The 15,523-nt window shown below is 43.0% G+C and overlaps 1 protein-coding gene across 2 annotated transcripts; it reads left to right on the top strand.

Moving 5' to 3' along the window:
* The first annotated feature begins 6,470 nt into the window (after positions 1 to 6,470).
* VIP (vasoactive intestinal peptide) lies at positions 6,471 to 13,350 on the top strand. 2 transcript variants are annotated; one of them, XM_075750075.1, is made up of 7 exons: positions 6,471 to 6,756; positions 7,210 to 7,331; positions 8,988 to 9,128; positions 9,505 to 9,609; positions 11,143 to 11,262; positions 11,926 to 12,034; positions 13,061 to 13,350. In XM_075750075.1, exons 2-7 carry the CDS (start codon positions 7,219 to 7,221, stop codon positions 13,067 to 13,069), a joined length of 597 nt encoding a protein of 198 aa, XP_075606190.1. In that variant the 5' UTR covers positions 6,471 to 6,756; positions 7,210 to 7,218; the 3' UTR covers positions 13,070 to 13,350. The 2 variants fall into 2 exon arrangements, with proteins under 2 accessions (XP_075606190.1, XP_075606191.1); XM_075750076.1 differs by lacking the exon at positions 9,505 to 9,609.
* The last annotated feature ends 2,173 nt before the right edge of the window (positions 13,351 to 15,523 follow it).

Genomic DNA, 15,523 nt, shown 5'->3' with positions numbered 1-15,523 from the left:
ACACAGGGAAGACGATCTATGTAAAAATGGAGAAGTATCCCAGTCCTTTCAGCATAGATCTTATGGTATACACACCATGAAATATTCCAATCATACAAGCATATAAATGGACTAAATTCTCTGATACTTCTTGGGGTTTTTTGTAGTCAGTATGGGAAGTAGGTAGTAAGGTAAAGGGACTCTTAGTAGCTCGGCTGCATCTGGAGATGTGGTCCTAGACATTAGCATCATTAGTTTCTTGGATTCCCCACGCTCCTGATGAACTTGCAGTCAATCTCCCTGAGATGAGGGTCAATAGCGAATGACAGTAAGATAAGGTGCCCTGGGCATGTTTGCTCTCACAATTTCCTTCTAACTTTTGAGCTCCACTGTGGTGCTGTTGTACAGTTTTTACTTTTAACAGATAATCTGAAGGGTTTCTGGAGGCTATTTGCATTTTGTATTGCTAATGTACAGGTAGAGGCACAAGGACATCCATAAGTTATCATAATGTGCAGGTGACAGGCCCAAAAGCATGGGGAAAATGAAGGGATGCAGATTTGAAAGATTGTTCTTAATATCTGTTTAGATTATTAGATATTAACTTACAGAAACTTGCATATGTTGGAATATCATGAAAAATAAAGTGATTTTTCAAAGATTCACCATAGAAAATCCAATTTGGTATAGACAAGTCGATTTATGTAGAAAAACTCAATACTCTGTGAAGCAGAGTTGGCTGCAAATGGGTGGGAAGCTGAATCTGAATGCTGTGGCATCTTAAAGACATACATTCTTGACATATACAGAGGTTATTTTAGATTTGCAGAGAAGAGGAATGGGCTGAGGCAGCTGCAGGAGGAGGAACACATTTCTGGTGATGAAAGTATCATCTGATCCTTTGCTGAAAGTTGAAGATTTTAACAGTGCTGGTAGGAGTAGGACGTATTTCAAATAGCTTGTTAAAAACAAAAAGTACACAGCATGACCAAACCAGAAACTACTCTGCCTCCTGACAAGCTTTGTATTATCATGTGCGTTTCTGGGGTTTAAAGTGAATGAATAAACAAGTTAGGTGAAGCATTAAATGGAAATTGCTTTGAAAGAAAAACAGAAATAGTAAAGCTGCTGTTAAAGCTTGTGTAGCTATGGATCTTCCTGGAGAATGAGTGCAGAATAATATGTCTGATATTGAGATAGAGACGGCAAAAACATCACGTCAATGCTAAAGAATGAGAAGGAATTTGGACTGACACTTCTAGGACACTTCTAGGACAGCTGCATGCCATGAACCAGATGGACATCAAGCAGTAGTTCAAGCAGATACTAGACAGCATAAACACATGGAAAACAAAATGTGTATCAACTCAAACAGTTTTGGAGTCTTTGAGAGAAGCTGAGATTGCACTTTGGGATGAGGGAGCAGGGGGTATGAAAACATAGAACTAAACTACAAGCAATTTTTCCTAGATAGTATGATAAAAAAGGGGAAAAGACCCTCAGGAGTATCACTGGAGTCAGCAGCTCTCCTGCATACTTTTTGCTCATCATGGTATCCACAGGGAAGTTTTAATCAAGCATGTCTGTGTTAATGACATGTCAGGACATACTAATGCAAGAGGTGGGAGAGCGGTTGGGAGTCATGAACATAATCCAAATGTTCCAGTGATTTTGAAAACTGATTTTGAAAATTGTTAACCCACAGGCAAAGGTACCACCAGGAACAGGAGGGACTTGTACAAGTGTTGTACATAGTAGGCATATTTGTTAATATAATTTACTTGTTGCAGGAGTTTACTCCAGTTAATGACTCTGCTCTGAGGATCCACACTTGTGACCCTGCTCTGAGGATCCACGCTTGTGACCTGAAAGCAGGGCTCAAGAAGAGTGAGAAAGGAAATGAAGACTCCCCTGTTCCACCTGCGTGACCCCCTCAGGACCTGGGAACTGAGGAGACAAGCACTCTTCCACTGAATGCTTCTGCTGCAATATGCAAGTCATGAGTTCTCAACTGCAAAATATTTCTCTGAACTGACTCAGGCTAAATACATGATGGAACAGGGACTGTGCTTTTGAAATAAAACTTACCTAAAAGAATGAACTGATGGTTTTCTCCTTATTTCTCCTGAGAAGCATTCAGAGATAGCTGCAAAGAGAGTGAAGCTAGAACAAGTTTCAGCAAGTGACCCCATCCATTTTTTCCAACCAGATGATACTGAGGAATATGAATATTTATGGGACAACGTGACCCAGCAACGCAACAGGGTGCGTAGAGCAGAAACTGGAGATTACGCTAATCATGCCATTAAAGGATCAGAGAAGGGCAAGTTAGTTTATCACTTCTTTTTTTATTTATTTTTTTACTCATCATATACAGTTTCTTGACATTTCTTCTGTTATCTCTTTTGTGGAAGTTGGAAAAGCTGTTTTGCTAGCTGCTGAATCGTAGTGCTACATCAATCTGCTCTATAAGCTCTAAAAACTCATGGATCAATGTGATACGGCTATGGCATCAAAGTTTCTGAACTCATCTATAGCAACATGAGCTGTAGGGAATGCACAAGGGAGATTCTGCAGACCCAATGATTCGTGAGGCAGAGCTCATGAGTCAGTAGAAGTTTCCTTTTCTGATATAATACGCAAGTTCTGAAACAACTTTTTTGTTATTTTTTTGTTTCCAAAGTAAAATTATATTTCTATTGCTGATGTAATTTCTCTTTTTAAAATACAATTACATGATAAATCTGGTAAATGCTAAGCAGGTCTTGCATAGAACTAAGCAGATTTCTCTCATTTAAGGATTTGGCTTTAAGAGGTTTTTTAGCCCATCAATTTCAGCACAGTTTTACATGCTAAAAATAGTAATCAAATCTAAATAACAAACCTAAAACCTCCCAAATCTCCTTCCCCCAGATGTTGTAGCTATTTTAGGTAATACTTGATTTATATATACACCACACAAGTTTGTATATAACTGGTGAAATAAACTTTCAGATAAGTTTCTGCTCTTTGGTCAATCTTGTCTAATTGGTTTTTCATCCTTCCCAAGTATTGCCATGTTATGATTATAACCTCTTTTTTTTTTTTTTTTAAGTGAAACATTAGAGAAAATAAAGCAAGAGTGAAGAGTAACCGAAAGATATTTGATAACATATAGAACAAAGGTAAAAAGTTCAGTAAACATGGAGCTGTTGTGCATCAGGACTCCTGCAAAAGCCACTATAAAATACTTGACTTCCCAAGTGTTGCCTGTGTCTAATTATTACCCTGGAGAAGCTCCCAAGCACTGTTTTTGTTTTCCAAGTGACACCTTTCTGAAAGGGTAGAGTTTCTGTCAGTAGAAGACAGTAGGAGTTACCATCCAGAAAGGTTCCATCTGCCTAGATCTTACAGGACTCACTTAGGACTCCTACAGAAAAGGGGCTTTTCTTCATGTGTCTGCTTATAAAGAATTATTTTCTTTTTAATGACTTGCTTTTATCAAAACACCTCCAAACAATGTGGAAATAATACTGTATATAAGCTTCAGGGGAAAAAAAAGGTGGAAAAGATAGAATCTGGTTTGCCACCCCCAAACCCTTCTCAGTCATCCCAAAACAACTTCCCTCAATGAAAATCCTCTTGAGAAATGAGATAAAGGACTAAGGAGAAAGGGAGAGGTAGCATGTCTTCTTCAGTTTATGTTGATTCAAGAGGAGGAGATGGTGGGTGCAGCAGGGTGTTGAAGGAAAATGCAGACAATTGTTCATGCGATTGAAAAGTGCTTGGGACATCTGGGGTCAATTCAAATCTCTGCTGGAGATTTCCTGGGTAAAAAAAGGGGAATCCACTTGATCTCCCTATGACTCAGGTTCTTGTCTATAGAATAGGGAAAATAGACGGTATCGTAAGACTAGATGCACTAAAGATTGCTCAGATCCTTAAGGGGCTATAGAGAGGGGTTTTTTCAGTAATACCATCACCCCTAAAGAGGTTCTGAGGCCATTTTTAGCCAGCCCTACATCATGTTGCTCCCTTGTCAAACCTGTGAAAAGGGGAACAAAGTTACAGCAAACCAGATTTACCACGTATGGTAAATAAGTCCGTATGGTATGGTACGGTACGGTACGGTATGGTACGGTATGGTAAAAGAAGTACCGATTTACCAGTGATTCTCAATTTCTTTTGGCAGTGCAGTATACATACATTTCCTCACAGCATGCAGCCACCCATATAGCACATACATAGCAACTGACAACAGCCTTGTTTTTCACATATCCCTTAGATTTAGTGGGCGGCTCCCCTCCTCCCTCCCAGGGACCGCAGCAGCCCGCAGGACTCCTGCGAGACCCCCCCATTTCCAGGCTGCGTAGCCCAGGCACGCTGAAAGGAAACTTTTCCTTTCTTCCCCGGTTCCTGCTGCCGGCTGCGTACGGGCTTTTCCCGCAGCGGCGCCCTCGGCGGGAGCGGGGCTGGGGAGCGGGGCTGGGGAGCGGGACTGGGGAGCGGGGCTGAGGAGCGGGGCTGGGGAGCGGGGCTGGGGAGCGGGACTGGGGAGCGGGACTGAGGAGCGGGGCTGGGGAGCGGGGCTGGGGAGCGGGGCTGGGGAGCGGGGCTGAGGAGCGGGGCTGGGGAGCGGGACTGGGGAGCGGGGCTGAGGAGCGGGGCTGGGGAGCGGGGCTGGGGAGCGGGGCTGAGGAGCGGGGCTGGGGAGCGGGGCTGGGGAGCGGGGCTGAGGAGCGGGGCTGGGGAGCGGGGCGCAGGTAGCTGCGGCACTCCGGCTCCCCCCGAGCCCGGCGCGGCGCTGGCCGCGGGGTGCCCGCACCCTCCGGCCCGAAAGCCGCCTTCTCTCCCCAGCTCGCCGCTCCAGGCCAGGAGGCTGGGCATCCGCAGCCTTCGCAGGGCTCCAGCGACGCGTCTTTACGCCACCCGGGAGATGGATTTCTCCTCCTCTCTCTTCTTTCAAGCACTTGGGTGAAGTCCATTGAACTTTCCCAGATCGTGCATACAGCACAACGCCTGTAAGCCCTAGCTGGGATATTTCTGATGGGTGAGGGCAATACGGTGCTATTGATGCTCATCTCGCCATTCCAGAGCAGAATTGCTTCTTCGACCTCTAGTTATGTAGTAACAAGGGGAAAATTTCCTGAAATTAGACTACTGCAGGAACTCTGGTTTTAGTCACAGCTGTCATCTGAGAAACAAATTTCCAGGCATTTTTAATCTAATTCACTTAATTTTTATGTAACTGAATTAGAAAATGTCATTAAGCATCACAGAATCTTCGGCATTGAGCCTGCCTAACCTTTAGTGAAACATGAAACAGAGAAACTTATTAGAAGTAAGAAGAAACGGTGAAATCGTCTGTATGGATTTGTACAATCGTTACTTACTGAGTAGGAGGATTAGAGGCACAAAAAAGCTCAAGAAAAAAAAAAAGAAAAAAAAAAGAAAAAAAGACGATAATGACCTTTTCAGCTGAAATTCTTGCCACGATCTTTGGCAGGTATTTCAGGGCTGGCACTGAAAGAGATTGTGCGAAACTAAAGAGGTGCTTACAGGAACAGCCCTGCCCTGCTGCCCCGCCGGCGGGTCCCACGCCCACTTTCCCCGTGTTTCTTTCACTGCTGCCCACAGATCTCTTTGAGGCAGGGAAAACTCGAAGGTGAAAATCGAAGGCTTGAAACTATCTGATTTTCCTCTGCCGTGGCAGTGACTCCAACCGCGAGGTTTGGGCTTGATACACGTTAGCGGGAAGATCTGACCCCCTTGCCGCTCCCGGGGGTTTAACATGCCCTCCAGCCGCGCTCCCGCCGCGGGTGCAGGCGCTGGGATCAGCGGAACGGTTACAAGCACCTACAGTGCTTCGATGCACCAGGCGCCGCTTGGATGCGGGGGCTGATCCGTTTCCCACGAACACACACAGTTTAAATGAAAAAGCAAAGACCGGTAAACACCCCGCCGCCTGCTAAAAATCAAGCTAAAGCCCGTAGAAAGATTTTGTTCTTAAGACCAACTCCCTGCAGTGCAGCCCCCGCCTGCTCGAGCGCTGCGGCTTGTGCGAGAGGGGACCCCGGGGTGGCTTGTGCCAGCGGCGGCCCATCCGACGGGGCGCCCCGGGTGGGGATGCCCGGCAGGGACGGGTGTGTGCCAGGGACAGAGAGGGACCGGCTCATCTTGAAAACACCGGCGCAGGTGCAACCTCGGGGCCGGGGGCTCCGCGGGGAAGCACTCGGGACGGGAGCGAAGGGGCCCGGGGGGTGCAGCCACCTCCCCTCCCAGCTGCCCCGGGTGCGGGCTGGGGGGCGCGGTGCGGCGTGGCCCCGCAGCCCCCGCCAGCCGCCCGCTCTCCTGCTTTGCGAGGCGGAATCACGCCGCCGACGGGGCCCTGCTCCCTGCAAAACTAACTCATTAATATAAATCAAATAATGGCGGGGGGCGGGGGGGGGAGATATGGTGCGCCGCTGCTCATGAATTACATATAAGTCTCTGACTGTCCTGAACAAAGCGACCGTCCCCTTGGGAAGGGTGACGTCTCCCCAGTAACGTGATTGCTTCTTCGGAAGCAGAAACGTGTAAACCCTATAAAACGCAGCGGCGCGGCGGGCAGCTCAGAGCGTGCGGCGGGACGGAGCTCTCCTCTTCTTCTTCCTTCTCCTCCTCCTCCTCCTCCTCCGCCGCCGCCCCGGCAGTCGCGCAGCCCGGCAGCCGCGCAGCGGGGCAGGGCGCAGGCCCCCAGCAGCGCAGCGCTCCGCTCCGCGCCCGCCCAGCCAGCCCCACCGACGGACTCGCGGCTCCGTGAGTAACTTTCCCTCCGCCGCAGCGGCAGCTTCCCAGCGGATGAGGAGGGTGTCCCCGTCCCCCCGCTCCCCTTCCCCCCTCCTGGACCTGCGAGGAAGGCGCCCCGGCCGTCGGGTCGCGGAGAGCGGGTCTGACCGCCCAGGGCAGCCGGGGAGGGACTCTTTTTTTTTTTTTTACCGCTTTAAAGATATATGAATTTTTTAAGGTCGCTAAACCCCGGGTGCTGCTGCCCCCGGCACCGGGCCGCGGGTCGCTTTCGGGGGTCCCAACTCTGCCTGCCCGCCGGCAGCGAGGTCGCCGTGGCGGAGGAGGTGCCGGCGGCCTCTGTCGGGGCCGGCGCCGGGGCCGGGGCGGTTGCTCCGCGGCCCGAGGCGAAGCGCCGCTACCCCAGCGCAGGGCCGGTCGGTGCGGGCGGGTCGGTGGGTGACGGCTGCGCTCTTCCCTCCGCAGGTGGCGGCCATGGAGCACCGCGGCGCCTCCCCGCTCCTCCTCGCCCTCGCCCTCCTCAGCGCCCTCTGCTGGCGGGCGCGGGCGCTGCCCCCGCGGGGGGCCGCCTTCCCCCCCATCCCGCGGTAAGGGCCGCGCTCCGCTCCGCGCTCCGCTCCGCGCCCCGCCGGCCCGCCTGGGCTTGCCCTCCGCGGGGAGGTGGAGGGGGCTCAGAGAAGCGCCAGTCTTCCGCTGTGCTCTTCCGACAAGCACACCGCGCGGCGCTCCCGGTCGGGGTGCTTGCTCGGGAACCGGCGGGCGCGCATCTCCGCGATGACTTTGGTGAAGTGTGCGGGGCCGAGCCCAGCCGGTGCCCGCCGAACTTGACCTTTAAAAGCCCCCCGAGACGCGCACGCAGCATCCGAGGCACCAGCAGCCATGCCATCCCGCGAGCCGGCTAGCGGTGACCACCGTATTTGTAAATGGCGTAGAGGATGTGTGTTAAAATGTGCGTGTCCATCATGCCCTAAACAGTCTCTGCTTTTCGTATGGGAAAGCTCCTTTATCTCCGAAGTTGAGTTAGGTGGGCAGATACATGTTTTAAAAAGCAGAGACATAAGTAGGCAAAATCGAACATATTAAGAATTCCTAAAGCATGAACGACGGGGAAGTGGTCCGTATGGACTGATGTGCAGTTTTTGTACTGCTGCATAATTTGAATTGTGGAAGTGGTTATTAGTTGTCTAACTAAATTAAATCAGATGGCAGAGAGGCACATTTTACGTTTAAGTAAGTCTAAAAAGACCAAAGGAAAATGGTATAGGAAGTCAGCATAGTGACTGATTTTCAAAAGATGTGATCTGAGTTGGTTTATTTTACACGACGACTTTACTTTTTTTACCAGACAGAAGTCTTACATGCCCCAGATATATAAGCAGTACTAATAGCTATAATGACTGTAAAACTACAAGGACAACAACCTGTCCTAGTTGTAGTATGTGAATTTTGCAAATCATCAAATGCAGGGGTTTACTATAGCGATGGGAGCCTGTTGTCTGCCACAGAACATAAGAGCTGCTAGAAGAAACGTCTGATGCCAAACTACTGCTATGCAGTCAGATTGCCCTTGATAAAATATGACACATCACAAGAAATGGCAGTTTATGAAAATGTGAAGTAACTGTAGATCGGTTTATACAGAGCAATCGCCGTGATACATTTAAAAAGATTAAATGTGAACCTTTTCTAACTTGCAACCAGCAAATTAATTTAAACATGAGAGAATAAAGTCACATAGAGGTACATGACTGCACTTCGTATTTAGTTTGAAGTTCCTGAGGGTGTATTTGCTTTCTTTAGAGAAGGCCTAAGAACTGCTTCATACTGCATTTCAATGCACATTTTAAGTCTTAATTGGAAGGTAAGTACCTCACAGGAACTGTTTTGACTTTGCATGGGTGGAGGCGTTTATATAAAATATAGTTGTTATGAAAAGCTTCATGGTTGTCACTTGAGCTGTAGTTGCCATACCTTATGCACTGTTCACTGAGGTAAATTGCGTGCAATGACAACGTATGTCTAGAAAATATGCATTAGAGAGAAGGATCTGTTACGTTGATTACTCTACCACTGAGCATGGATTATAGCTGAAAGTGATTTTTGTTTTTTTCCAAACTGCTTTAAAATGCCTTACAGATTAAAGTAGGTAGATGTGCATTTTGACTTAAACCAGAATGTAAGCTGCAGTGGAGTGTTGCGTATCCTCAGCTAGCAGTATTTCTCATGGTTTCCTTCTCCAACAGATTGGGAAACAGACTGCCATTTGATGGAGCCAGTGAACCTGACCATGCCCACGGGTCATTAAAGTCTGAATCAGACATTTTGCAGAACACACTACCTGAAAATGAGAAATTCTATTTCGATCTGTCCAGAATTATTGATAGGTGAGTGTCTTTATTATCATAAATACAAATGATACTTGAATTATGCCAAAAGCTTGGTCACATTTTCAAGCTGAGAAATAGGAAAGGAAGACTCAATTACAGAAAAAACCTACACAGTCTCTGGTTGAATACTGGTAGCAGGAGGAATGTGTGCAGAAATGTTGATTGCATTGCCATTCTGGCATGATGAGTTCATTCACTTCTCCAGAAGGGCTACAAAGTATGTTGTGAAAATCTGAAAGCTGTTTTATGAAATTAGCTTAATTTAAAATGTACAATAGATAACTTAAGGAAAGCAGTATGTTTACAAAATGAACATTATCAAAATGATATGAACCCAGGTTCTATTGTAGAGTTTATTTATTGTCCATTTCAGAAATGCAAGGCATGCTGATGGAATTTTCACCAGTGTCTACAGCCATCTTTTGGCTAAACTTGCTGTGAAGAGATATCTGCATTCGCTTATTAGAAAACGAGTTAGGTGAGGTGACACTTACATTAGGTAGAGTTTTTTCCTAGCTGGCTTCATTGGCAATTTTTTTACCCTTCTGTACCTAAGTTCTCATTTTTGCGATGTAGAGATAATGAAAGAGAAACTGATATAATAATGGGGGAGCTGAAAATCCTATATAACAAATTAGTGGTATTTCTTACTAAATTAATACGTTACTATTTATTCCTGATACAGCTGTGAAGGGTAGAGCAACAGACACTGCATGTAGCACTGATATTAAATACTAGCAATATTGTGATGATTATCATGCCCATTTGCTAGTTTTTTTATCTGATAGTGGTTTTTCTAGCTTGGCAGATGAATGGCAAAGTGAATACAAACTGAATGATTACTCAATACTTACATAACAACGGGGATGCTAAATGAAATTAAGAAATGATCGGTTTACAGTGAAAACAGAGGAATTATATTTTTCCTATTGTAGAATATATTGCAAGAGCAATATGTTTGGGAGATCTGCACTATAGAAAGATTCAAAAAAGAGTGAGGCAAATCCATAAACGAGAGATCTGGATGCACCTTCCAGACCAGGATGCCCATAAACTAAAGGCTGCAGGATGCTGGGAAGGACCACTACACACTTCCCTTGTTTTCATATCCCTAAGCAGCAGCTACTGGGCACTCTTGGGAACAGAACAGTAGAATACTTGGGTCTGACCCAGTATGACAGTTCCTATGAATGATCAAAAGCTGAGTGAAAATTAGGTCCTGCATTTATGTCAATGCTGCCTTTGTTCTAGAACACAGAGTACCCGTTTCTGATATGCTAGAAACTAACATAGATCATTTAAAGCAGAAAACACTGAGGCTTCCCAAGGTTGTGCATGAAAAATAGGCCTCCAAGTTAGGATTTCACGAGGTGTTTTGTCTCCTGATACCTCCTTAAAACAACCATTTGTAGCTATGTATGTGATGCTATAGTCACTCTTACTTTCCTCAGAGGCAGGCTCTGTCCTCACTGAGTTCAACAGGAACAGTGACCAGGTCCCTTAAGAGCTCACTGTGACTTAAACCGGTCTGCACCTAGGCATTGTACTGAAATGTATTTGTGCAGATGATAGAAATCAGAACAAAGTCAGTTTATGAAAGAGTAACCTGGGCCGTGAGGACAGACAGGAAGCAGTCATGAAATCCACACTCGGCCATTTGATCCTGCAGAATTCCTGGGTTAGGGACTGTAAAGGTCATTGAGTATGGATCCTAACTGCATGGGCCATGGCAAAGTTGAGCAGGAGAAAGAAATCAGTGGAAGGTGAGCACAAATAGACTGAATACCCATCCTTAGAATTTGATGCTTATTATTAAAATACATAATAAGCAATAGAAGCAATGGTTTCTTTTCAAGAGAAGAAAAGTCATAGCTGGAAATGAAAGCTGAAATGAAAATTTGATTTTATATAACTAACCAACATTGTAAAGTTTGTTTCACTCATTTAATGGTGTCTTCTTCTAAACTGATATCGTCCATTAATTTTTTCTTTGTAATTGTTGTATTGCCAGCTCCCAGGACAGTCCTGTCAAACGCCACTCTGACGCTGTCTTCACTGACAACTACAGCCGCTTTCGAAAGCAAATGGCTGTGAAGAAATACTTAAACTCAGTTTTAACTGGAAAAAGAAGGTACTATGAGAAAGCAAATACAGATTGTTTCCATACTTGTGTGGTATTAAGACAGAAAAGATTTATACCCACATATGTGTACAGAGAGGACAAACAAAAGGCAATGAACATTAATGACTTTATAACACAATTTGTAACATGGTTTTCAAATACAGGCGGTGTTTTCTTCCAGACTGGAACAGACACTACAATCAGATTAGAATAAAAGAATAAAGAGGAGATAGCATCTGGCAATTTTGAAAAGCTTTTCACAGATTCTTAAAATGGTTTTATTTATTAAAAAAGCTTCTTAAGGAAAACTCCACAGAGCTATGGAACATGAACAACAGTTTTATAAAGAAAATTCACTGTTTGTTGAAAATTTGCCTTTAAGTAAGCACATGAAATGAACATTTAGAAGTCCCAGAAAGACCTAATCAGTTTAGGTGACAAGTGCCAACATATGTTTTTATAGACCTCATACTCTGTTTGTACATTCACTCATTTAGACAACTGCTTTTAAATGTCATGTCTCTTCACCTGTTAAACATGCAGTTTCATGTGATTTATAACACTTTGGTATAAGTGTGACAAAACATGCAATAGCTACAGTTAGAAGGAGGCTTTGCTTGCCTGTTTGCTTTTCTTCTGAGGGCAATAAAACTTGTTTCTGATCCACAACAGCCAGGAAGAGCTAAACCCCTCTAAACTTCGAGATGAAGCAGAACTTCTTGAACCTTCCTTTTCAGAAAACTATGATTCTGTAGATGAGCTGCTGAGCCACCTCCCACTGGTATGCCCAGATTTTCTTTCCTCTTGCTGTCTGTTACTTGACCCATAAAATGAGAATAATCATACATGAAGTGTGGCCTATCAGAAAAGCAGAATCATCTAGGAAAGAGCCATGTTCCATGAAATGCTGCATGTTTCTATAGGGATTGTGTCTGAATAAATAATCATTTTAATAACAATAATTATTTTATCCCATGATTGCTGTTATTGAAAATTTCTAATTAAACGGCACTGTTAATAATGTACCTAAGTCACTTGGGTGTTTCAGTTTGTGTGCAGTGCAGCATAAAACTAGAATTGACTCATTTTTTAATTTCAAAGATTATTATTTCTTCAGAGAACAAACTCAGTGAAATTTCTTTTAATTAAAAAAACCAGAAAAAAAGAAAAAAGGTGTACATTTTGTTTAACATCTATTTCATTAGAAGGGAGTTTCCTCTAGAACTAAGAGGGTCTGCAACATGAACCCTAAGCATTAAGAAAAGATTGATTCCCATCTAAGATGTGCTGCAGAGGGATTGTCTAACATGCAAATATTGATGGGATTCAGGAAATAAATGTATTTTCTAGACAAAATTATTTCAAAAAATATATGCTCCTGGATTTTACACCTTCTAAAACTTCCGACACTGACTGAGAGAGAAGTGATACAGCAGGTCATGGGTGTCTTCCTGCAAATATTTTCAGTCCTTTCCTTTTTTATTGACTGTACAGATGTTCCAGATCTCCCTATAGGTAAATCGCTTACTAAATATTGACTATTACTGGTCATTTTATTGCAGTGCCCACCTGCTGATGGAGCATGTATCAAGCAACCTGAATTTGTGTATCCATTTCAAGGATATAGTTGTTTTCAAAGGGAGCTGTTCTGCGCTGTAGGCCAACATGCAGTAGCATTTTTGCCTAATCCTTCAACCTTTCTTTTATATCAAGTTTGACTTCTTGTCCACTGACTGCTTTTATACAACTCATGATGCAACTGCTTATGAAAATGACTTTTAAAACATATTTCTCCTTTGCTTTTCAGGACCTCTGAAGGACACCTGGTAAAATCTATGACAAGAGCAAGCTATTTTTGAGTTCCACATAGTATTTCAAAGAGATGACTTTAGTCATCAAACCAGAACAAATATGTTGTGAAGTGAAAGTTGTGATATATTTGTTTCTTATGTAATAAAAGTTGATATTTACATTGTAAATATTACTCTAGAGTTCTCTACTGAAAGCTGTACATATGGATGCCAGTTTAACTCATGAGAAGTCTGTGAGTCCATATGCTGTAAATCCTTTACTTCAATAAATTCATTTGAAAATGAATGTGCAACTGAAAAGAGCCCATCATTACTAATTAATTATTTTAGATGTGGTACAACTTCAGATAAACCTACGATAATAGGGATACATTTCCAGATACCTTTATAATCAAGTGTAAAAATGTGGAAAAGAATGTGCAAAGTGTGTAAAACTGCATTACAAAGATCCCTGAAGGTTACTGCCAAGAAAAAGGGAATGCTTTTCTAGCAGCTTACCAAGCAACTAGAGAAAATGAAAAAGCATTAAAAATTATTCTACCTCCGACAGCATCTTTCCTTCCTGTTCACATTTTTAATGTTTCACCAGACCAGAAATCTACCCTTTATTTTCAGTTGTGTTTTGGATGCTCTGGAGCTGACAAAGCATGCAGAGAATGCTATCCCTTGATTTGTTTAATGCCTAAAGTCACTGGTTACTCTACATTTCATTGCCTGTAGCTTTGATGATGAAGCTATTCCTTATATTTAACATAGATCTGAAGACACTTTGCCATTTTGAATGTAATTTGCAGAATATGCAGACAATAAATTATTTTATTGTCACAGCAAAATATTACTGGTTTGAATCAGTGGACAGGTACCTGGAACAGTAGAGATCCCAGTAAATGCTGTCTCTACTACAGTAATAGAGGAAGATACTGTTTTTTAATGGAGGTATACTAAGTGGTATGAGAAAGGCAAGCAAGTAAGCCTCCATTTCTTTAGCTTTAAATCATTGTAGCTTGCTATAGAACTAGAAATTTGCAACAGATGATTCACCGTTGCTGTGAAACAGAATCTGATTGTATTTTATTAAAATTGTAGATTTGACAAATTGGATTATTTTCTAAGGAATTATTTACTGTTGTAAGGACTGATAGTTCCATCGCAGTAAGGAAAGTGTGCGATACTGCATGCACAGTATATGAAACACATATTCATGCGTGATACCAGCCCTAACACTCCCATGACTCCCCTCCCACTTGCTAGAAACAGTTGAAATTTGAAGTAGAAAAACTTATCAGACCTACTTACAAGTTCAATTTGGAATTTCAAGTATATTTATATATCATACATATGCACACATAGTGATAAGACTGATTTACAAGTTTCACTTACAAGCTTACTGTTCTCGTTTAGAAGGAAGCTTCAAACATGATAAAATTTGAGATTTATGAAGACTAGTTCTCATAAAATGTAGCCTTCTGATTTGCAGTTTTCTGGAATATTGGCAACTGCATGTCAAAAGCAAACCAGCTTGCACAAATCAGATGCTATTATTGTTATTTCTATCTAGCCTGACAGAATTCATTTTAGCCTAAGCCAATGAGTTGTTCACAAAAGTTAGACATAATTTTGAAGTCTTGTCTTGAAAAGTGGGCTTTGAATGGTGGTTCACTCTCAATTCCTATCTTATTATGAAAATTGGAGTGCAAAAGTGGCTTTGGAAATACTTGAAGGATACTAACAGAGTGATGCTGTAGTACCTAATTGGAAATTTTCTTCAGTGTAGTTTGAACTTTGTTCAAAAAAATAAGTGAAAAAGAATAACCAGAAGCAAAGCTGCATGTGGTCTTCATATACAGAACTTTTTGTTTAAATATACATAATATTCATTCATTCAATTTAAAGTAACAAAAATTGGAGGGAACAAATGCTTAACTCCACAATTCCAGAAAACTCCCCCCCTCCTCGGTCCAAATTTTTTTATTTATTTCCAGTCTACCAATCGGACATCTGATGGAAGAGCTTGTCTTCCATGCCTAAAGTTTAATCTCCCCAATACTTTGTTCTCCATAGAAAACTGCAGAACATTAGAACATGTATTTTCTCTGTTACAATGGAGATGGAGTGGGTTACAGAAAAAAAAAGGATACTTGTTAGAAAATCATATATAATATAATATTATAAAATACAAAATTAATACCCTCATTGTAATATCTAAAATAATACTGTGATAGCTTTCTCAGAGGGTTAGCAAATAGAGACAGTCTAAAAGGCATGCTAAATTTTATGTACGTTTTAGCAAAACTCAGCACTGAAAGGAGAGATACTAACCTAACCTCCAGAATAATATCAACCTGACTCGATATTTGTATCAAAGAATGGTTATTTGTATCAAAGAATGGCTTCTAACTTGTCATAGCAACTTTTGACATTGTATAGGAGATATAAGACCCAATTAATACACTGAGACT

This window comes from Balearica regulorum, chromosome 3 (assembly GCF_011004875.1).
Source record: "Balearica regulorum gibbericeps isolate bBalReg1 chromosome 3, bBalReg1.pri, whole genome shotgun sequence".
Taxonomy (NCBI): Eukaryota; Metazoa; Chordata; class Aves; order Gruiformes; family Gruidae; genus Balearica; species Balearica regulorum.
The sequence above is the reverse complement of the archived record's forward strand: the minus strand, read 5'-3'. Positions and strand labels throughout refer to the sequence as shown.